The 24,859-nt window shown below is 47.7% G+C and overlaps 1 protein-coding gene across 17 annotated transcripts in view; it reads right to left on the bottom strand.

Annotated features, from left to right (window-relative positions):
* The window catches only part of dock7 (dedicator of cytokinesis 7), a 91,885-nt gene that overhangs the window by 35,491 nt on the left and 31,535 nt on the right, over window positions 1-24,859 (bottom strand). For all 17 annotated transcript variants that reach the window (XM_036978644.1, XM_036978637.1, XM_036978634.1 and 14 more), the window contains exons 17-18: window positions 3,956-4,094; window positions 3,513-3,701 (exon numbers count right to left, since the gene is read on the bottom strand). In XM_036978644.1, the coding sequence (XP_036834539.1) occupies window positions 3,513-3,701; window positions 3,956-4,094 (328 nt within the window). The remainder of the gene's footprint in view (window positions 1-3,512; window positions 3,702-3,955; window positions 4,095-24,859) is intronic.

Below are 24,859 nucleotides of genomic sequence, written 5' to 3'. Positions count from 1 at the left end.
CCGGCAGACTAATTAACTTTTTTTCCCACTTTGAGGACAATACAGTGCCACTGACACGGCCCACAACCAAAACCTGCGGACTCTCCTTCACTGCAGCCTACGTGAGGAAAACATTTAAGCGTGTTAACCCTCGCAAGGCTGCAGGGCCAGATGGCATCCCCAGCCGCGTCCTCAGAGCATGCACAGACCAGCTGGCTGGTGTGTTTACGGACATATTCAATCAATCCTTATCCCAGTCTGCTGTTCCCACATGCTTCAAGAGGGCCACCATTGTCCCTGTTCCCAAGAAAGCTAAGGTAACTCACTATCGCCCCGTAGCACTCACTTCAGTCATCATGAAGTGCTTTGAGAGACTAGTCAAGGACCATATCACCTCCACCCTACCTGACACCCTAGACCCACTCCAATTTGCTTACCGCCCAAATAGGTCCACAGACGATGCAATCTCAACCACACTTCACACTGCCCTAACCCATCTGAACAAGAGGAATATCTATGTGAGAATGCTGTTCATCGCCTACTGCTCAGCATTTAACACCCTAGTACCCTCCAAACTCGTCATCAAGCTCGAGACCATGGGTCTCAACCCCGCCCTGTGCAACTGGGTACTGGACTTCCTGACAGGTCGCCCCCAGGTGGTGAGGGTAGGTAACAACATCTCCACCCCACTGATCCACAACACTGGTGGATCAACCTCAGGAGGCTGAAGAAATTTGGCTTGTCACCAAAAACACTCACAAACTTCTACAGATGCACAATCGAGAGCATCCTGGCGGGCTGTATCACCGCCTGGTACGGCAACTGCTCCGCCCACAACTGTAAACCGTAAGGCTCTCCAGAGGGTAGTGAGGTCTGCACAACGCATCACCGGGGGCAACCTACCTGCCCTCCAGGACACCTAGACCACCCGATGTCACAGGAAGGCCATAAAGATCATCAAGGACAACAACCACCCGAGCCACTGCCTGTTCACCCCGCTATCATCCAGAAGGCGAGGTCAGTACAGGTGCATCAAAGCAGGGACCGAGAGACTGAAAAACAGCTTCTATCTCAAGGCCATCAGACTGTTAAACAGCCACCACTAACATTGAGTGGCTGCTGCCAACACACTGACTCAACTCCAGCCACTTTAATAATGGGAATTGATGGAAATTTATGTCAAATATATCACTAGCCACTTAATATAATGTTTACATACCCTACATTACTAACCTCATATGGATATACTGTACTCTATATCATCTACTGCATCTTTATGTAATACATGTATCACTAGCCACTTTAACTATGCCACTTTGTTTACATACTCATCTCATTGGTATATACTGTACTCAATATCATCTACTGCATCTTTATGTAATACATGTATCACATGCCACTTTGTTTACATACCCTACATTACTCATCTCATATGTATATACTGTACTCTATACCATCTACTGCATCTTGCCTATGCCGCTCTGTACCATCACTCATTCATATATCTTTATGTACATATTCTTTATCCCTTTACACTTGTGTGTATAAGAAAGTAGTTTTGGAATTGTTAGGTTACTCATTGTTTATTAAAATCAAATCAAATTTTATTTGTCACATACACATGGTTAGCAGATGTTAATGCGAGTGTAGCGAAATGCTTGTGCTTCTAGTTCCGACAACGCAGTAATAACAAGTAATCTAACTAACAATTCCAAAACTACTGTCTTACTGCATTGTCGCAACTAGAAGCACAAGCATTTCGCTACACTCGCATTAACATCTGCTATGTGACAAATACATTTTATTTTATATTTATTTATTTGACCTTTATTTAACTAGGTAAGTCAGTTAAGAACAAATTCTTATTTACAATGGCGGCCTAGGAACAGTGGGTTAACTGTCTTGTTCAGGGGCAGAACGGCATATTTTTACGTTGTCATCTCGGGGACTTGATCTTGCAACCTTTCAGTTACTAGTCCAACGCTCTAACCACCAGGCTACCTGCCTCTAACCACCAGGCTACCTGCCTCTAACCACCAGGCTAAGCACCTGCCGCCCCAAATACATGTAAGTGCATATTCATTCAATAGGCCTGTTTTCATGCAATGAGCTTGTTTTGGCTGATTTCATGGTGCTACAGATGAAAAACAATGTTTCCCTTCCATTTGGGACTCATTTTATTGCACTGGTCAATAACATTTGAATAGAAGAACACTCTTCTTTTATAAAAGTGTGCACCGTCTCTTTAAGCCCCATGATGTCATTCTCACACACAGTTAGCTTGAGGCTTGAGCAAATAAGGTCTTGACTGGGAGAGACGTGAGGTGGGGGAAGATGAAGTGAATGTAAAGTATTTGATGACAATTAACTTTGAAATCAGTTATATTTTTGCGTTATGGTTCGTATATCATCACAAACAAGGTACTAGGGAAGGAAACTAATGTTAGTTTCAGCTGTATAGTTTGTTTTGCTTACAGTAATGAACGGATTCAACATTTCCACATGACGTGTTGCATTATTCAAGTGTGTTAACTAACATGACGCAGTCCAGACTCCCAGTGGTTCCTCAGGACAGACTAGAGTCAGTATGAGAGAGGAGCTAACATGATACAGTCCAGACTCCCAGTGGTTCCTCAGGACAGACTAGAGTCAGTATGAGAGAGGAGCTAATATGATACAGTCCAGACTCCCAGTGGTTCCTCAGGACAGACTAGAGTCAGTATGAGAGAGGAGCTAACATGATACAGTCCAGACTCCCAGTGGTTCCTCAGGACAGACTAGAGTCAGTATGAGAGAGGAGCTAACATGATACAGTCCAGACTCCCAGTGGTTCCCCAGGACAGACTAGAGTCAGTATGAGAGAGGAGCTAACATGATACAGTCCAGACTCCCAGTGGTTCCTCAGGACAGACTAGAGTCAGTATGAGAGAGGAGCTAACATGATACAGTCCAGACTCCCAGTGGTTCCTCAGGACAGACTAGAGTCAGTATGAGAGAGGAGCTAACATGACACAGTCCAGACTCCCAGTGGTTCCTCAGGACAGACTAGAGTCAGTATGAGAGAGGAGCTAACATGATACAGTCCAGACTCCCAGTGGTTCCCCAGGACAGAATAGAGTCAGTATGAGAGAGGAGCTAACATGACACAGTCCAGACTCCCAGTGGTTCCCCAGGACAGACTAGAGTCAGTATGAGAGAGGAGCTAACATGACACAGTCCAGACTCCCAGTGGTTCCCCAGGACAGACTAGAGTCAGTATGAGAGAGGAGCTAACATGACACAGTCCAGACTCCCAGTGGTTCCTCAGGACAGACTAGAGCTAGCCATGAGTACACGGAGCAGTCACTGAGCAGGGACATCAGCTGTGCTGATAGACTTGATCCTCTCTCAAATCAGTAAAGAACGTGAGACATTTGACAGAAGTCCCAAAAGTACCAACAATTCTAGGACCACACCGGGTTTTCATATTCTAGTATGGAACAAATAGAAATGTTTCGGTATGCCATGAAAAGTACGGTTGTGACGGGCTATACCTGCGTGTGGACGGTGGAAACAGATGTCACTTCAACGTTGAACACCCCTCTGTGGTTATCCACCCATTTCATCCCAGGGAGAGGAACGTCAGGTGAGAGAACAGAGTAGGACTGGGGAGGTTTCTCAAGAGACACCGGCAGACAGAAGCTTCCTGTACGCAGGCGTCCATTCTGAAGCATGGGGATCCACTGAGGAAGGAGAGAAAAACAATAAAGGCATGTTAATGTTTATACACGTGTGCTCGTATGAGGTGCGTGTGCATGTTACGTTTGCTTGCACACACGCCTGTGTGTCATGCACGTGCACATGCAGATATAATTGTGCATAGTGTGCGCACGTGTGTGTGTTTGTGTCATGCACGTGCAGATATCATTGTGCATAGTGTGCGCACGTGTGTGTGTGTACATGCATGTGCATTTCCACGCGTGTCCACAGTGGTTACCGTGTATCCCACAGGGGTTTCCAGGGGGGTGTTCTGTTTCTGCTGGCAGCTGACATGGTAGAAGGTGAACAGGACATGGTGGTGGTCAGTCAGAGAGGCCGGCAGCTTGATCTTCACCTCATCATGGAAGTCCGGGGACCTGCATAGGAAACACAACAGGCATAACAGAGCCAGAGTTGAATGGTTGGTTTTAGGAATCAACAGCTGTTAAAGTGTCAGGGCTGCACAGTAATAAACATCTACAGAAGTATTGAGAACAGGCTCTAAATGACACGGTCGGCTAGGGCCGTCCAGGAATGAGAACAGGCTCTAAATGACACGGTCGGCTAGGGCCGTACAGGAATGAGAACAGGCTCTAAATGATATGGTTAGTTAGGGCCGTACAGGAATGAGAACAGGCTCTAAATGACACGGTCGGCTAGGGCCGTACAGCAATGAGAACAGGCTCTAAATGACACGGTCGGCTAGGGCCGTACAGCAATGAGAACAGGCTCTAAATGACACGGTCGGCTAGGGCCGTACAGGAATGAGAACAGGCTCTAAATGACACGGTCGGCTAGGGCCGTACAGCAATGAGAACAGGCTCTAAATTATATGGTTAGTTAGGGCCGTACAGCAATGAGAACAGGCTCTAAATGACACGGTCGGCTAGGGCCGTACAGCAATGAGAACAGGCTCTAAATGACACGGTCGGCTAGGGCCGTACAGCAATGAGAACAGGCTCTAAATGACATAGTTAGTTAGGGCCGTACAGGAATGAGAACAGGCTCTAAATGACACGGTCGGCTAGGGCCGTACAGCAATGAGAACAGGCTCTAAATGACACGGTCGGCTAGGGCCGTACAGGAATGAGAACAGGCTCTAAATGATATGGTTAGTTAGGGCCATACAGGAATGAGAACAGGCTCTAAATGACATGGTTAGTTAGGGCCGTACAGGAATGAGAACAGGCTCTAAATGATATGGTTAGCTAGGGCCGTACAGCAATGAGAACAGGCTCTAAATGACACGGTCGGCTAGGGCCGTACAGCAATGAGAACAGGCTCTAAATGATATGGTTAGTTAGGGCCGTACAGCAATGAGAACAGGCTCTAAATGACACGGTCGGCTAGGGCCGTACAGCAATGAGAACAGGCTCTAAATGACACGGTTGGCTAGGGCCGTACAGCAATGAGAACAGGCTCTAAATGACACGGTCGGCTAGGGCCGTACAGGAATGAGAACAGGCTCTAAATGACACGGTCGGCTAGGGCCGTACAGCAATGAGAACAGGCTCTAAATGACACGGTCGGCTAGGGCCGTACAGCAATGAGAACAGGCTCTAAATGATATGGTTAGTTAGGGCCGTACAGCAATGAGAACAGGCTCTAAATGACACGGTCGGCTAGGGCCGTACAGCAATGAGAACAGGCTCTAAATGATATGGTTAGTTAGGGCCGTACAGCAATGAGAACAGGCTCTAAATGACACGGTCGGCTAGGGCCGTCCAGGAATGAGAACAGGCTCTAAATGACACGGTCGGCTAGGGCCGTACAGGAATGAGAACAGGCTCTAAATGATATGGTTAGTTAGGGCCGTACAGGAATGAGAACAGGCTCTAAATGACACGGTCGGCTAGGGCCGTACAGCAATGAGAACAGGCTCTAAATGACACGGTCGGCTAGGGCCGTACAGCAATGAGAACAGGCTCTAAATGACACGGTCGGCTAGGGCCGTACAGGAATGAGAACAGGCTCTAAATGACACGGTCGGCTAGGGCCGTACAGCAATGAGAACAGGCTCTAAATTATATGGTTAGTTAGGGCCGTACAGCAATGAGAACAGGCTCTAAATGACACGGTCGGCTAGGGCCGTACAGCAATGAGAACAGGCTCTAAATGACACGGTCGGCTAGGGCCGTACAGCAATGAGAACAGGCTCTAAATGACATAGTTAGTTAGGGCCGTACAGGAATGAGAACAGGCTCTAAATGACACGGTCGGCTAGGGCCGTACAGCAATGAGAACAGGCTCTAAATGACACGGTCGGCTAGGGCCGTACAGGAATGAGAACAGGCTCTAAATGATATGGTTAGTTAGGGCCATACAGGAATGAGAACAGGCTCTAAATGACATGGTTAGTTAGGGCCGTACAGGAATGAGAACAGGCTCTAAATGATATGGTTAGCTAGGGCCGTACAGCAATGAGAACAGGCTCTAAATGACACGGTCGGCTAGGGCCGTACAGCAATGAGAACAGGCTCTAAATGATATGGTTAGTTAGGGCCGTACAGCAATGAGAACAGGCTCTAAATGACACGGTCGGCTAGGGCCGTACAGCAATGAGAACAGGCTCTAAATGACACGGTTGGCTAGGGCCGTACAGCAATGAGAACAGGCTCTAAATGACACGGTCGGCTAGGGCCGTACAGGAATGAGAACAGGCTCTAAATGACACGGTCGGCTAGGGCCGTACAGCAATGAGAACAGGCTCTAAATGACACGGTCGGCTAGGGCCGTACAGCAATGAGAACAGGCTCTAAATGATATGGTTAGTTAGGGCCGTACAGCAATGAGAACAGGCTCTAAATGACACGGTCGGCTAGGGCCGTACAGCAATGAGAACAGGCTCTAAATGATATGGTTAGTTAGGGCCGTACAGCAATGAGAACAGGCTCTAAATGACACGGTCGGCTAGGGCCGTACAGGAATGAGAACAGGCTCTAAATGACACGGTCGGCTAGGGCCGTACAGGAATGAGAACAGGCTCTAAATGATATGGTTAGTTAGGGCCGTACAGGAATAAGAACAGGCTCTAAATGATATGGTTAGTTAGGGCCGTACAGCAATGAGAACAGGCTCTAAATGATATGGTTAGTTAGGGCCGTACAGGAATGAGAACAGGCTCTAAATGACACGGTCGGCTAGGGCCATACAGGAACGAGAACAGGCTCTAAATGATATGGTTAGTTAGGGCAGTACAGGAATGAGAACAGGCTCTAAATGACATGGTCGGCTAGGGCCGTACAGCAATGAGAACAGGCTCTAAATGACACGGTCGGCTAGGGCCGTACAGCAATGAGAACAGGCTCTAAATGACACGGTCGGCTAGGGCCGTACAGCAATGAGAACAGGCTCTAAATGACATGGTTAGTTAGGGCCGTACAGCAATGAGAACAAGCTCTAAATGACACGGTCGGCTAGGGCCGTACAGCAATGAGAACAGGCTCTAAATGACACGGTCGGCTAGGGCCGTACAGCAATGAGAACAGGCTCTAAATGACACGGTCGGCTAGGGCCGTACAGCAATGAGAACAGGCTCTAAATGACACGGTCGGCTAGGGCCATACAGGAATGAGAACAGGCTCGAAATGATATGGTTAGTTAGGGCAGTACAGGAATGAGAACAGGCTCTAAATGACATGGTTAGTTAGGGCCGTACAGGAATGAGAACAGGCTCTAAATGACACGGTCGGCTAGGGCCGTACAGGAATGAGAACAGGCTCTAAATGATATGGTTAGTTAGGGCCGTACAGGAATGAGAACAGGCTCTAAATGACATAGTTAGTTAGGGCCATACAGGAATGAGAACAGGCTCTAAATGACATAGTTAGTTAGGGCCGTACAGGAATGAGAACAGGCTCTAAATGACATAGTTAGTTAGGGCCGTACAGGAATGAGAACAGGCTCTAAATGACATAGTTAGTTAGGGCCTTACAGGAATGAGAACAGGCTCTAAATGATATGGTTAGTTAGGGCCGTACAGCAATGAGAACAGGCTCTAAATGATATGGTTAGTTAGGGCCGTACAGCAATGAGAACAGGCTCTAAATGATATGGTTAGTTAGGGCCATACAGGAATGAGAACAGGCTCTAAATGATATGGTTAGTTAGGGCCGTACAGGAATGAGAACAGGCTCTAAATGACACGGTCGGCTAGGGCCGTACAGGAATGAGAACAGGCTCTAAATGACACGGTCGGCTAGGGCCGTACAGGAATGAGAACAGGCTCTAAATGACACGGTCGGCTAGGGCCGTACAGGAATGAGAACAGGCTCTAAATGATATGGTTAGTTAGGGCCGTACAGGAATGAGAACAGGCTCTAAATGACATAGTTAGTTAGGGCCGTACAGGAATGAGAACAGGCTCTAAATGACATAGTTAGTTAGGGCCGTACAGGAATGAGAACAGGCTCTAAATGACATAGTTAGTTAGGGCCATACAGGAATGAGAACAGGCTCTAAATGACACGGTCGGCTAGGGCCGTACAGGAATGAGAACAGGCTCTAAATGATATGGTTAGTTAGGGCCGTACAGGAATGAGAACAGGCTCTAAATGACACGGTCGGCTAGGGCCGTACAGCAATGAGAACAGGCTCTAAATGACACGGTCGGCTAGGGCCGTACAGGAATGAGAACAGGCTCTAAATGACACGGTCGGCTAGGGCCGTACAGCAATGAGAACAGGCTCTAAATGACACGGTCGGCTAGGGCCGTACAGCAATGAGAACAGGCTCTAAATGACACGGTCGGCTAGGGCCGTACAGCAATGAGAACAGGCTCTAAATGATATGGTTAGTTAGGGCCGTACAGCAATGAGAACAGGCTCTAAATGATATGGTTAGTTAGGGCCGTACAAGAATGAGAACAGGCTCTAAATGACACGGTCGGCTAGGTCCGTACAGGAATGAGAACAGGCTCTAAATGACACGGTCGGCTAGGGCCATACAGGAATGAGAACAGGCTCTAAATGATATGGTTAGTTAGGGCAGTACAGGAATGAGAACAGGCTCTAAATGACATGGTTAGTTAGGGCCGTACAGGAATGAGAACAGGCTCTAAATGACACGGTCGGCTAGGGCCGTACAGGAATGAGAACAGGCTCTAAATGATATGGTTAGTTAGGGCCGTACCGGAATGAGAAGAGGCTCTAAATGACATAGTTAGTTAGGGCCGTACAGGAATGAGAACAGGCTCTAAATGACAGTTAGTTAGGGCTGTACAGGAATGAGAACAGGCTCTAAATGACATAGTTAGTTAGGGCCGTACAGGAATGAGAACAGGCTCTAAATGACACGGTCGGCTAGGGCCGTACAGGAATGAGAACAGGCTCTAAATGATATGGTTAGTTAGGGCCGTACAGGAATGAGAACAGGCTCTAAATGACACGGTCGGCTAGGGCCGTACAGCAATGAGAACAGGCTCTAAATGACACGGTCGGCTAGGGCCGTACAGGAATGAGAACAGGCTCTAAATGATATGGTTAGTTAGGGCCGTACAGGAATGAGAACAGGCTCTAAATGACACGGTCGGCTAGGGCCGTACAGCAATGAGAACAAGCTCTAAATGATATGGTTAGTTAGGGCCGTACAGCAATGAGAACAGGCTCTAAATGACACGGTCGGCTAGGGCCGTACAGCAATGAGAACAGGCTCTAAATGACATAGTTAGTTAGGGCCGTACAGGAATGAGAACAGGCTCTAAATGACACGGTCGGCTAGGGCCGTACAGCAATGAGAACAGGCTCTAAATGACACGGTCGGCTAGGGCCGTACAGCAATGAGAACAGGCTCTAAATGACACGGTCGGCTAGGGCCGTACAGCAATGAGAACAGGCTCTAAAAAATATGGTTAGTTAGGGCCGTACAGCAATGAGAACAGGCTCTAAATGACACGGTCGGCTAGGGCCGTACAGCAATGAGAACAGGCTCTAAATGACACGGTCGGCTAGGGCCGTACAGCAATGAGAACAGGCTCTAAATGACACGGTCGGCTAGGGCCGTACAGCAATGAGAACAGGCTCTAAATGATATGGTTAGTTAGGGCCGTACAGCAATGAGAACAGGCTCTAAATGATATGGTTAGTTAGGGCCGTACAAGAATGAGAACAGGCTCTAAATGACACGGTCGGCTAGGGCCGTACAGGAATGAGAACAGGCTCTAAATGACACGGTCGGCTAGGGCCGTACAGGAATGAGAACAGGCTCTAAATGATATGGTTAGTTAGGGCCGTACAGGAATGAGAACAGGCTCTAAATGACATAGTTAGTTAGGGCCGTACAGGAATGAGAACAGGCTCTAAATGACAGTTAGTTAGGGCCGTACAGGAATGAGAACAGGCTCTAAATGACACGGTCGGCTAGGGCCGTACAGGAATGAGAACAGGCTCTAAATGATATGGTTAGTTAGGGCCGTACAGGAATGAGAACAGGCTCTAAATGACACGGTCGGCTAGGGCCGTACAGCAATGAGAACAGGCTCTAAATGACACGGTCGGCTAGGGCCGTACAGGAATGAGAACAGGCTCTAAATGATATGGTTAGTTAGGGCCGTACAGGAATGAGAACAGGCTCTAAATGACACGGTCGGCTAGGGCCGTACAGCAATGAGAACAGGCTCTAAATGATATGGTTAATTAGGGCCGTACAGCAATGAGAACAGGCTCTAAATGATATGGTTAGTTAGGGCCGTACAGCAATGAGAACAGGCTCTAAATGATATGGTTAGTTAGGGCCGTACAGGAATGAGAACAGGCTCTAAATGACACGGTCGGCTAGGGCCGTACAGGAATGAGAACAGGCTCTAAATGACACGGTCGGCTAGGGCCGTACAGGAATGAGAACAGGCTCTAAATGATATGGTTAGTTAGGGCCGTACAGGAATGAGAACAGGCTCTAAATGACACGGTCGGCTAGGGCCGTACAGCAATGAGAACAGGCTCTAAATGACACGGTCGGCTAGGGCCGTACAGGAATGAGAACAGGCTCTAAATGATATGGTTAGTTAGGGCCGTACAGGAATGAGAACAGGCTCTAAATGACATAGTTAGTTAGGGCCGTACAGGAATGAGAACAGGCTCTAAATGACATAGTTAGTTAGGACCGTACAGCAATGAGAACAGGCTCTAAATGATATGGTTAGTTAGGGCCGTACAGGAATGAGAACAGGCTCTAAATGATATGGTTAGTTAGGGCCGTACAGGAATGAGAACAGGCTCTAAATGATATGGTTAGTTAGGGCCGTACAGCAATGAGAACAGGCTCTAAATGATATGGTTAGTTAGGGCCGTACAGCAATGAGAACAGGCTCTAAATGATATGGTTAGTTAGGGCCGTACAGGAATGAGAACAGGCTCTAAATGACACGGTCGGCTAGGGCCGTACAGGAATGAGAACAGGCTCTAAATGACACGGTCGGCTAGGGCCGTACAGGAATGAGAACAGGCTCTAAATGATATGGTTAGTTAGGGCCGTACAGGAATGAGAACAGGCTCTAAATGACACGGTCGGCTAGGGCCGTACAGCAATGAGAACAGGCTCTAAATGATATGGTTAGTTAGGGCCGTACAGCAATGAGAACAGGCTCTAAATGACACGGTCGGCTAGGGCCGTACAGCAATGAGAACAGGCTCTAAATGACATAGTTAGTTAGGGCCGTACAGGAATGAGAACAGGCTCTAAATGACACGGTCGGCTAGGGCCGTACAGCAATGAGAACAGGCTCTAAATGACACGGTCGGCTAGGGCCGTACAGCAATGAGAACAGGCTCTAAATGACACGGTCGGCTAGGGCCGTACAGCAATGAGAACAGGCTCTAAATGATATGGTTAGTTAGGGCCGTACAGCAATGAGAACAGGCTCTAAATGACACGGTCGGCTAGGGCCGTACAGGAATGAGAACAGGCTCTAAATGATATGGTTAGTTAGGGCCGTACAGGAATGAGAACAGGCTCTAAATGACACGGTCGGCTAGGGCCGTACAGCAATGAGAACAGGCTCTAAATGATATGGTTAATTAGGGCCGTACAGCAATGAGAACAGGCTCTAAATGATATGGTTAGTTAGGGCCGTACAGGAATGAGAACAGGCTCTAAATGATATGGTTAGTTAGGGCCGTACAGCAATGAGAACAGGCTCTAAATGATATGGTTAGTTAGGGCCGTACAGGAATGAGAACAGGCTCTAAATGACACGGTCGGCTAGGGCCGTACAGGAATGAGAACAGGCTCTAAATGACACGGTCGGCTAGGGCCGTACAGGAATGAGAACAGGCTCTAAATGATATGGTTAGTTAGGGCCGTACAGGAATGAGAACAGGCTCTAAATGACACGGTCGGCTAGGGCCGTACAGCACTGAGAACAGGCTCTAAATGACACGGTCGGCTAGGGCCGTACAGGAATGAGAACAGGCTCTAAATGATATGGTTAGTTAGGGCCGTACAGGAATGAGAACAGGCTCTAAATGACATAGTTAGTTAGGGCCGTACAGGAATGAGAACAGGCTCTAAATGACATAGTTAGTTAGGGCCGTACAGGAATGAGAACAGGCTCTAAATGACATAGTTAGTTAGGGCCGTACAGGAATGAGAACAGGCTCTAAATGACATAGTTAGGGCCGTACAGGAATGAGAACAGGCTCTAAATGATATGGTTAGTTAGGACCGTACAGCAATGAGAACAGGCTCTAAATGATATGGTTAGTTAGGGCCGTACAGGAATGAGAACAGGCTCTAAATGATATGGTTAGTTAGGGCCGTACAGGAATGAGAACAGGCTCTAAATGATATGGTTAGTTAGGGCCGTACAGCAATGAGAACAGGCTCTAAATGATATGGTTAGTTAGGGCCGTACAGGAATGAGAACAGGCTCTAAATGACACGGTCGGCTAGGGCCGTACAGGAATGAGAACAGGCTCTAAATGACACGGTCGGCTAGGGCCGTACAGGAATGAGAACAGGCTCTAAATGATATGGTTAGTTAGGGCCGTACAGGAATGAGAACAGGCTCTAAATGACACGGTCGGCTAGGGCCGTACAGGAATGAGAACAGGCTCTAAATGATATGGTTAGTTAGGGCCGTACAGGAATGAGAACAGGCTCTAAATGACACGGTCGGCTAGGGCCGTACAGCAATGAGAACAGGCTCTAAATGATATGGTTAGTTAGGGCCGTACAGCAATGAGAACAGGCTCTAAATGACACGGTCGGCTAGGGCCGTACAGCAATGAGAACAGGCTCTAAATGACATAGTTAGTTAGGGCCGTACAGGAATGAGAACAGGCTCTAAATGACACGGTCGGCTAGGGCCGTACAGCAATGAGAACAGGCTCTAAATGACACGGTCGGCTAGGGCCGTACAGCAATGAGAACAGGCTCTAAATGACACGGTCGGCTAGGGCCGTACAGCAATGAGAACAGGCTCTAAATGATATGGTTAGTTAGGGCCGTACAGCAATGAGAACAGGCTCTAAATGACACTGTCGGCTAGGGCCGTACAGCAATGAGAACAGGCTCTAAATGACACGGTCGGCTAGGGCCATACAGGAATGAGAACAGGCTCTAAATGATATGGTTAGTTAGGGCAGTACAGGAATGAGAACAGGCTCTAAATGACATGGTTAGTTAGGGCCGTACAGGAATGAGAACAGGCTCTAAATGACACGGTGGGCTAGGGCCGTACAGGAATGAGAACAGGCTCTAAATGATATGGTTAGTTAGGGCCGAACAGGAATGAGAACAGGCTCTAAATGATATGGTTAGTTAGGGCCGTACAGCAATGAGAACAGGCTCTAAATGATATGTTTAGTTAGGGCCGTACAGGAATGAGAACAGGCTCTAAATGACACGGTCGGCTAGGGCCGTACAGGAATGAGAACAGGCTCTAAATGACACGGTCGGCTAGGGCCGTACAGGAATGAGAACAGGCTCTAAATGATATGGTTAGTTAGGGCCGTACAGCAAAGAGAACAGGCTCTAAATGATATGGTTAGTTAGGGCCGTACAGCAATGAGAACAGGCTCTAAATGATATGGTTAGTTAGGGCCGTACAGGAATGAGAACAGGCTCTAAATGACACGGTCGGCTAGGGCCGTACAGCAATGAGAACAGGCTCTAAATGACACGGTCGGCTAGGGCCGTACAGCAATGAGAACAGGCTCTAAATGACACGGTCGGCTAGGGCCGTACAGCAATGACAACAGGCTCTAAATGATATGGTTAGTTGGGGCCGTACAGCAATGAGAACAGGCTCTAAATGATATGTTTAGTTAGGGCCGTACAGCAATGAGAACAGGCTCTAAATGATATGGTTAGTTAGGGCCGTACAGCAATGAGAACAGGCTCTAAATGACACTGTCGGCTAGGGCCGTACAGCAATGAGAACAGGATCTAAATGACACGGTCGGCTAGGGCCGTACAGGAATGAGAACAGGCTCTAAATGATATGGTTAGTTAGGGCCGTACAGGAATGAGAACAGGCTCTAAATGACATAGTTAGTTAGGGCCGTACAGGAATGAGAACAGGCTCTAAATGACAGTTAGTTAGGGCCGTACAGGAATGAGAACAGGCTCTAAATGACAGTTAGTTAGGGCCGTACAGGAATGAGAACAGGCTCTAAATGACACGGTCGGCTAGGGCCGTACAGGAATGAGAACAGGCTCTAAATGATATGGTTAGTTAGGGCCGTACAGGAATGAGAACAGGCTCTAAATGACACGGTCGGCTAGGGCCGTACAGCAATGAGAACAGGTTCTAAATGACACGGTCGGCTAGGGCCGTACAGGAATGAGAACAGGCTCTAAATGATATGGTTAGTTAGGGCCGTACAGGAATGAGAACAGGCTCTAAATGACACGGTCGGCTAGGGCCGTACAGCAATGAGAACAAGCTCTAAATGATATGGTTAGTTAGGGCCGTACAGCAATGAGAACAGGCTCTAAATGACACGGTCGGCTAGGGCCGTACAGCAATGAGAACAGGCTCTAAATGACATAGTTAGTTAGGGCCGTACAGGAATGAGAACAGGCTCTAAATGACACGGTCGGCTAGGGCCGTACAGCAATGAGAACAGGCTCTAAATGACACGGTCGGCTAGGGCCGTACAGCAATGAGAACAGGCTCTAAATGACACGGTCGGCTAGGGCCGTACAGCAATGAGAACAGGCTCTAAATGATATGGTTAGTTAGGGCCGTACAGCAATGAGAACAGGCTCTAAATGACACGGTCGGCTAGGGCCGTACAGCAATGAGAACAGGCTCTAAATGACACGGTCGGCTAGGGCCGTACAGCAATGAGAACAGGCTCTAAATGACACGGTCGGCTAGGGCCGTACAGCAATGAGAACAGGCTCTAAATTATATGGTTAGTTAGGGCCGTACAGCAATGAGAACAGGCTCTAAATGATATGGTTAGTTAGGGCCGTACAAGAATGAGAACAGGCTCTAAATGACACGGTCGGCTAGGGCCGTACAGGAATGAGAACAGGCTCTAAATGACACGGTCGGCTAGGGCCGTACAGGAATGAGAACAGGCTCTAAATGATATGGTTAGTTAGGGCCGTACAGCAATGAGAACAGGCTCTAAATGACATGGTTAGTTAGGGCCGTACAGGAATGAGAACAGGCTCTAAATGACATAGTTAGTTAGGGCCGTACAGGAATGAGAACAGGCTCTAAATGACAGTTAGTTAGGGCCGTACAGGAATGAGAACAGGCTCTAAATGACACGGTCGGCTAGGGCCGTACAGGAATGAGAACAGGCTCTAAATTATATGGTTAGTTAGGGCCGTACAGGAATGAGAACAGGCTCTAAATGACACGGTCGGCTAGGGCCGTACAGCAATGAGAACAGGCTCTAAATGACACGGTCGGCTAGGGCCGTACAGGAATGAGAACAGGCTCTAAATGACACGGTCGGCTAGGGCCGTACAGGAATGAGAACAGGCTCTAAATGACACGGTCGGCTAGGGCCGTACAGCAATGAGAACAAGCTCTAAATGATATGGTTAGTTAGGGCCGTACAGCAATGAGAACAGGCTCTAAATGACACGGTCGGCTAGGGCCGTACAGCAATGAGAACAGGCTCTAAATGACATAGTTAGTTAGGGCCGTACAGGAATGAGAACAGGCTCTAAATGACACGGTCGGCTAGGGCCGTACAGGAATGAGAACAGGCTCTAAATGACACGGTCGGCTAGGGCCGTACAGGAATGAGAACAGGCTCTAAATGATATGGTTAGTTAGGGCCGTACAGCAATGAGAACAGGCTCTAAATGACATGGTTAGTTAGGGCCGTACAGGAATGAGAACAGGCTCTAAATGACATAGTTAGTTAGGGCCGTACAGGAATGAGAACAGGCTCTAAATGACAGTTAGTTAGGGCCGTACAGGAATGAGAACAGGCTCTAAATGACACGGTCGGCTAGGGCCGTACAGGAATGAGAACAGGCTCTAAATGATATGGTTAGTTAGGGCCGTACAGGAATGAGAACAGGCTCTAAATGACACGGTCGGCTAGGGCCGTACAGCAATGAGAACAGGCTCTAAATGACACGGTCGGCTAGGGCCGTACAGGAATGAGAACAGGCTCTAAATGACACGGTCGGCTAGGGCCGTACAGGAATGAGAACAGGCTCTAAATGACACGGTCGGCTAGGGCCGTACAGCAATGAGAACAAGCTCTAAATGATATGGTTAGTTAGGGCCGTACAGCAATGAGAACAGGCTCTAAATGACACGGTCGGCTAGGGCCGTACAGCAATGAGAACAGGCTCTAAATGACATAGTTAGTTAGGGCCGTACAGGAATGAGAACAGGCTCTAAATGACACGGTCGGCTAGGGCCGTACAGCAATGAGAACAGGCTCTAAATGATATGGTTAGTTAGGGCCGTACAGCAATGAGAACAGGCTCTAAATGACACGGTCGGCTAGGGCCGTACAGCAATGAGAACAGGCTCTAAATGACACGGTCGGCTAGGGCCGTACAGCAATGAGAACAGGCTCTAAATGACACGGTCGGCTAGGGCCGTACAGCAATGAGAACAGGCTCTAAATGATATGGTTAGTTAGGGCCGTACAGCAATGAGAACAGGCTCTAAATGATATGGTCAGTTAGGGCCGTACAAGAATGAGAACAGGCTCTAAATGACACGGTCGGCTAGGGCCGTACAGGAATGAGAACAGGCTCTAAATGACACGGTCGGCTAGGGCCGTACAGGAATGAGAACAGGCTCTAAATGACACGGTCGGCTAGGGCCGTACAGGAATGAGAACAGGCTCTAAATGATATGGTTAGTTAGGGCCGTACAGGAATGAGAACAGGCTCTAAATGACACGGTCGGCTAGGGCCGTACAGGAATGAGAACAGGCTCTAAATGACACGGTCGGCTAGGGCCGTACAGGAATGAGAACAGGCTCTAAATGACACGGTCGGCTAGGGCCGTACAGGAATGAGAACAGGCTCTAAATGATATGGTTAGTTAGGGCCGTACAGGAATGAGAACAGGCTCTAAATGACACGGTCGGCTAGGGTCGTACAGGAATGAGAACAGGCTCTAAATGATATGGTTAGTTAGGGCCGTACAGGAATGAGAACAGGCTCTAAATGACACGGTCGGCTAGGGCCGTACAGCAATGAGAACAGGCTCTAAATGATATGGTTAGTTAGGGCCGTACAACAATGAGAACAGGCTCTAAATGACACGGTCGGCTAGGGCCGTACAGCAATGAGAACAGGCTCTAAATGACATAGTTAGTTAGGGCCGTACAGGAATGAGAACAGGCTCTAAATGACACGGTCGGCTAGGGCCGTACAGCAATGAGAACAGGCTCTAAATGACACGGTCGGCTAGGGCCGTACAGCAATGAGAACAGGCTCTAAATGACACGGTCGGCTAGGGCCGTACAGCAATGAGAACAGGCTCTAAATGATATGGTTAGTTAGGGCCGTACAGCAATGAGAACAGGCTCTAAATGACACGGTCGGCTAGGGCCGTACAGCAATGAGAACAGGCTCTAAATGACACGGTCGGCTAGGGCCGTACAGCAATGAGAACAGGCTCTAAATGACACGGTCGGCTAGGGCCGTACAGCAATGAGAACAGGCTCTAAATGACACGGTCGGCTAGGGCCGTACAGCAATGAGAACAGGCTCTAAATGATATGGTTAGTTAGGGTCGTACAGCAATGAGAACAGGCTCTAAATGATATGGTCAGTTAGGGCCGTACAAGAATGAGAACAGGCTCTAAATGACACGGTCGGCTAGGGCCGTACAGGAATGAGAACAGGCTCTAAATGACACGGTCGGCTAGGGCCGTACAGGAATGAGAACAGGCTCTAAATGATATGGTTAGTTAGGGCCGTACAGCAAAGAGAACAGGCTCTAAATGATATGGTTAGTTAGGGCCGTACAGCAATGAGAACAGGCTCTAAATGATATGGTTAGTTAGGGCCGTACAGGAATGAGAACAGGCTCTAAATGACACGGTCGGCTAGGGCCGTACAGCAATGAGAACAGGCTCTAAATGACACGGTCGGCTAGGGCCGTACAGCAATGAGAACAGGCTCTAAATGACACGGTCGGCTAGGGCCGTACAGCAATGACAACAGGCGCTAAATGATATGGTTAGTTGGGGCCGTACAGCAATGAGAACAGGCTCTAAATGACACGGTCGGCTAGGGCCGTACAGGAATGAGAACAGGCTCTAAATGATATGGTTAGTTAGGGCCGTACAGGAATGAGAACAGGCTCTAAATGACATAGTTAGTTAGGGCCGTACAGGAATGAGAACAGGCTCTAAATGACAGTTAGGGCCGTACAGGAATGAGAACAGGCTCTAAATGACACGGTCGGCTAGGGCCGTACAGGAATGAGAACAGGCTCTAAATGATATGGTTAGTTAGGGCCGTACAGGAATGAGAACAGGCTCTAAATGACACGGTCGGCTAGGGCCGTACAGCAATGAGAACAGGCTCTAAATGATATGGTTAATTAGGGCCGTACAGCAATGAGAACAGGCTCTAAATGATATGGTTAGTTAGGGCCGTACAGGAAAGAGAACAGGTTCTATATGACATAGTTAGTTAGGGCCGTACAGGAATGAGAACAGGCTCTAAATGACATAGTTAGTTAGGGCCGTACAGGAATGAGAACAGGCTCTAAATGACATAGTTAGTTAGGGCCGTACAGGAATGAGAACAGGCTCTAAATGATATGGTTAGTTAGGGCCGTACAGGAATGAGAACAGGCTCTAAATGATATGGTTAGTTAGGGCCGTACAGCAATGAGAACAGGCTCTAAATGATATGGTTAGTTAGGGCCGTACAACAATGAGAACAGGCTCTAAATGATATGGTTAGTTAGGGCCGTACAGCAATGAGAACAGGCTCTAAATGATATGGTTAGTTAGGGCCGTACAGGAATGAGAACAGGCTCTAAATGACACGGTCGGCTAGGGCCGTACAGGAATGAGAACAGGCTCTAAATGATATGGTTAGTTAGGGCCGTACAGGAATGAGAACAGGCTCTAAATGATATGGTTAGTTAGGGCCGTACAGCAATGAGAACAGGCTCTAAATGATATGGTTAGTTAGGGCCGTACAGGAATGAGAACAGGCTCTAAATGACACGGTCGGCTAGGGCCATACAGGAATGAGAACAGGCTCTAAATGACACGGTCGGCTAGGGCCATACAGGAATGAGAACAGGCTCTAAATGATATGGTTAGTTAGGGCCGTACAGGAATGAGAACAGGCTCTAAATGACACGGTCGGCTAGGGCCGTACAGGAATGAGAACAGGCTCTAAATGACACGGTCGGCTAGGGCCGTACAGCAATGAGAACAGGCTCTAAATGATATGGTTAGTTAGGGCCGTACAGCAAAGAGAACAGGCTCTAAATGATATGGTTAGTTAGGGCCGTACAGCAATGAGAACAGGCTCTAAATGATATGGTTAGTTAGGGCCGTACAGGAATGAGAACAGGCTCTAAATGACACGGTCGGCTAGGGCCGTACAGCAATGAGAACAGGCTCTAAATGACACGGTCGGCTAGGGCCGTACAGCAATGACAACAGGCTCTAAATGATATGGTTAGTTAGGGCCGTACAGCAATGAGAACAGGCTCTAAATGATATGGTTAGTTAGGGCCGTACAGCAATGAGAACAGGCTCTAAATGATATGGTTAGTTAGGGCCGTACAGCAATGAGAACAGGCTCTAAATGACACTGTCGGCTAGGGCCGTACAGCAATGAGAACAGGCTCTAAATGACACGGTCGGCTAGGGCCGTACAGGAATGAGAACAGGCTCTAAATTATATGGTTAGTTAGGGCCGTACAGGAATAAGAACAGGCTCTAAATGATATGGTTAGTTAGGGCCGTACAGCAATGAGAACAGGCTCTAAATGATATGGTTAGTTAGGGCCGTACAGGAATGAGAACAGGCTCTAAATGACACGGTCGGCTAGGGCCATACAGGAATGAGAACAGGCTCTAAATGATATGGTTAGTTAGGGCCGTACAGGAATGAGAACAGGCTCTAAATGACATAGTTAGTTAGGGCCGTACAGGAAAGAGAACAGGTTCTATATGACATAGTTAGTTAGAGCCGTACAGGAATGAGAACAGGCTCTAAATGACATAGTTAGTTAGGGCCGTACAGGAATGAGAACAGGCTCTAAATGACATAGTTAGTTAGGGCCGTACAGGAATGAGAACAGGCTCTAAATGATATGGTTAGTTAGGGCCGTACAGCAATGAGAACAGGCTCTAAATGACATAGTTAGTTAGGGCCGTACAGGAATGAGAACAGGCTCTAAATGATATGGTTAGTTAGGGCCGTACAGCAATGAGAACAGGCTCTAAATGATATGGTTAGTTAGGGCCGTACAGGAATGAGAACAGGCTCTAAATGACACGGTCGGCTAGGGCCGTACAGGAATGAGAACAGGCTCTAAATGACATAGTTAGTTAGGGCCGTACAGGAATGAGAACAGGCTCTAAATGATATGGTTAGTTAGGGCCGTACAGCAATGAGAACAGGCTCTAAATGATATGGTTAGTTAGGGCCGTACATGAATGAGAACAGGCTCTAAATGACACGGTCGGCTAGGGCCGTACAGGAATGAGAACAGGCTCTAAATGACACGGTCGGCTAGGGCCGTACAGGAATGAGAACATGCTCTAAATGACACGGTCGGCTAGGGCCGTACAGCAATGAGAACAGGCTCTAAATGACATAGTTAGTTAGGGCCGTACAGGAATGAGAACAGGCTCTAAATGATATGGTTAGTTAGAGCCGTACAGGAATGAGAACAGGCTCTAAATGATATGGTTAGTTAGGGCCGTACAGCAATGAGAACAGGCTCTAAATGATATGGTTAGTTAGGGCCGTACAACAATGAGAACAGGCTCTAAATGATATGGTTAGTTAGGGCCGTACAGCAATGAGAACAGGCTCTAAATGATATGGTTAGTTAGGGCCGTACAGGAATGAGAACAGGCTCTAAATGACACGGTCGGCTAGGGCCGTACAGGAATGAGAACAGGCTCTAAATGATATGGTTAGTTAGGGCCGTACAGGAATGAGAACAGGCTCTAAATGATATGGTTAGTTAGGGCCGTACAGCAATGAGAACAGGCTCTAAATGATATGGTTAGTTAGGGCCGTACAGGAATGAGAACAGGCTCTAAATGACACGGTCGGCTAGGGCCATACAGGAATGAGAACAGGCTCTAAATGACACGGTCGGCTAGGGCCATACAGGAATGAGAACAGGCTCTAAATGATATGGTTAGTTAGGGCCGTACAGCAATGAGAACAGGCTCTAAATGATATGGTTAGTTAGGGCCGTACAGCAATGAGAACAGGCTCTAAATGACATAGTTAGTTAGGGCCGTACAGGAATGAGAACAGGCTCTAAATGATATGGTTAGTTAGGGCCGTACAGCAATGAGAACAGGCTCTAAATGACATAGTTAGTTAGGGCCGTACAGGAATGAGAACAGGCTCTAAATGACATAGTTAGCTAGGGCCGTACAGGAATGAGAACAGGCTCTAAATGACATAGTTAGTTAGGGCCGTACAGGAATGAGAACAGGCTCTAAATGACATAGTTAGTTAGGGCCGTACAGGAATGAGAACAGGCTCTAAATGACATAGTTAGTTAGGGCCGTACAGGAATGAGAACAGGCTCTAAATGATATGGTTAGTTAGGGCCGTACAGCAATGAGAACAGGCTCTAAATGATATGGTTAGTTAGGGCCGTACAGGAATGAGAACAGGCTCTAAATGATATGGTTAGTTAGGGCCGTACAGGAATGAGAACAGGCTCTAAATGATATGGTTAGTTAGGGCCGTACAGCAATGAGAACAGGCTCTAAATGATATGGTTAGTTAGGGCCGTACAGGAATGAGAACAGGCTCTAAATGACACGGTCGGCTAGGGCCGTACAGGAATGAGAACAGGCTCTAAATGACACGGTCGGCTAGGGCCGTACAGGAATGAGAACAGGCTCTAAATGATATGGTTAGTTAGGGCCGTACAGGAATGAGAACAGGCTCTAAATGACACGGTCGGCTAGGGCCGTACAGGAATGAGAACAGGCTCTAAATGATATGGTTAGTTAGGGCCGTACAGGAATGAGAACAGGCTCTAAATGACACGGTCGGCTAGGGCCATACAGGAATGAGAACAGGCTCTAAATGACATAGTTAGTTAGGGCCGTACAGGAATGAGAACAGGCTCTAAATGACATAGTTAGTTAGGGCCGTACAGCAATGAGAACAGGCTCTAAATGACATAGTTAGTTAGGGCCGTACAGGAATGAGAACAGGCTCTAAATGACATAGTTAGTTAGGGCCGTACAGCAATGAGAACAGGCTCTAAATGATATGGTTAGTTAGGGCCGTACAGGAATGAGAACAGGCTCTAAATGACATAGTTAGTTAGGGCCGTACAGCAATGAGAACAGGCTCTAAATGATATGGTTAGTTAGGGCCGTACAGGAATGAGAACAGGCTCTAAATGACACGGTCGGCTAGGGCCATACAGGAATGAGAACAGGCTCTAAATGATATGGTTAGTTAGGGCCGTACAGCAATGAGAACAGGCTCTAAATGACACGGTCGGCTAGGGCCGTACAGGAATGAGAACAGGCTCTAAATGACATAGTTAGTTAGGGCCGTACAGGAATGAGAACAGGCTCTAAATGATATGGTTAGTTAGGGCCGTACAGCAATGAGAACAGGCTCTAAATGATATGGTTAGTTAGGGCCGTACAGCAATGAGAACAGGCTCTAAATGACATAGTTAGTTAGGGCCGTACAGGAATGAGAACAGGCTCTAAATGATATGGTTAGTTAGGGCCGTACAGGAATGAGAACAGGCTCTAAATGACACGGTCGGCTAGGGCCATACAGGAATGAGAACAGGCTCTAAATGATATGGTTAGTTAGGGCCGTACAGCAATGAGAACAGGCTCTAAATGACACGGTCGGCTAGGGCCGTACAGGAATGAGAACAGGCTCTAAATGACATAGTTAGTTAGGGCCGTACAGGAATGAGAACAGGCTCTAAATGATATGGTTAGTTAGGGCCGTACAGGAATGAGAACAGGCTCTAAATGACACGGTCGGCTAGGGCCGTACAGGAATGAGAACAGGCTCTAAATGATATGGTTAGTTAGGGCCGTACAGGAATGAGAACAGGCTCTAAATGACACGGTCGGCTAGGGCCGTACAGGAATGAGAACAGGCTCTAAATGATATGGTTAGTTAGGGCCATACAGGAATGAGAACAGGCTCTAAATGATATGGTTAGTTAGGGCCGTACAGGAATGAGAACAGGCTCTAAATGACACGGTCGGCTAGGGCCATACAGGAATGAGAACAGGCTCTAAATGATATGGTTAGTTAGGGCCGTACAGCAATGAGAACAGGCTCTAAATGATATGGTTAGTTAGGGCCGTACAGCAATGAGAACAGGCTCTAAATGACATAGTTAGTTAGGGCCGTACAGGAATGAGAACAGGCTCTAAATGATATGGTTAGTTAGGGCCGTACAGCAATGAGAACAGGCTCTAAATGACATAGTTAGTTAGGGCCGTACAGCAATGAGAACAGGCTCTAAATGACATAGTTAGTTAGGGCCGTACAGGAATGAGAACAGGCTCTAAATGACATAGTTAGCTAGGGCCGTACAGGAATGAGAACAGGCTCTAAATGACATAGTTAGTTAGGGCCGTACAGGAATGAGAACAGGCTCTAAATGATATGGTTAGTTAGGGCCGTACAGGAATGAGAACAGGCTCTAAATGACATAGTTAGTTAGGGCCGTACAGGAATGAGAACAGGCTCTAAATGACATAGTTAGTTAGGGCCGTACAGGAATGAGAACAGGCTCTAAATGACACGGTCGGCTAGGGCCGTACAGGAATGAGAACAGGCTCTAAATGACACGGTCGGCTAGGGCCGTACAGGAATGAGAACAGGCTCTAAATGACACGGTCGGCTAGGGCCATACAGGAATGAGAACAGGCTCTAAATGACATAGTTAGTTTGGGCCGTACAGGAATGAGAACAGGCTCTAAATGACACGGTCGGCTAGGGCCGTACAGGAATGAGAACAGGCTCTAAATGATATGGTTAGTTAGGGCCGTACAGCAATGAGAACAGGCTCTAAATGATATGGTTAGTTAGGGCCGTACAGGAATGAGAACAGGCTCTAAATGACATAGTTAGTTAGGGCCGTACAGGAATGAGAACAGGCTCTAAATGACATGGTTAGTTAGGGCCGTACAGGAATGAGAACAGGCTCTAAATGACACGGTCGGCTAGGGCCATACAGGAATGAGAACAGGCTCTAAATGACATAGTTAGTTAGGGCCGTACAGGAATGAGAACAGGCTCTAAATGACATAGTTAGTTAGGGCCGTACAGGAATGAGAACAGGCTCTAAATGACATAGTTAGTTAGGGCCGTACAGGAATGAGAACAGGCTCTAAATGACATAGTTAGTTAGGGCCGTACAGGAATGAGAACAGGCTCTAAATGACACGGTTATTTAGGACAGAGGTTTATAGGAATAAACATCCTAATAGTCCAAAGAATGAAGCAGCAAGCCTTTTCTCACGGAGAAGACAAAATA

Source organism: Oncorhynchus mykiss, chromosome 5 (genome assembly GCF_013265735.2).
Source record: "Oncorhynchus mykiss isolate Arlee chromosome 5, USDA_OmykA_1.1, whole genome shotgun sequence".
Classification (NCBI taxonomy): Eukaryota; Metazoa; Chordata; class Actinopteri; order Salmoniformes; family Salmonidae; genus Oncorhynchus; species Oncorhynchus mykiss.
Note: the sequence above shows the minus strand (reverse complement) of the source record. Positions and strands in the feature narration are given on the sequence as shown.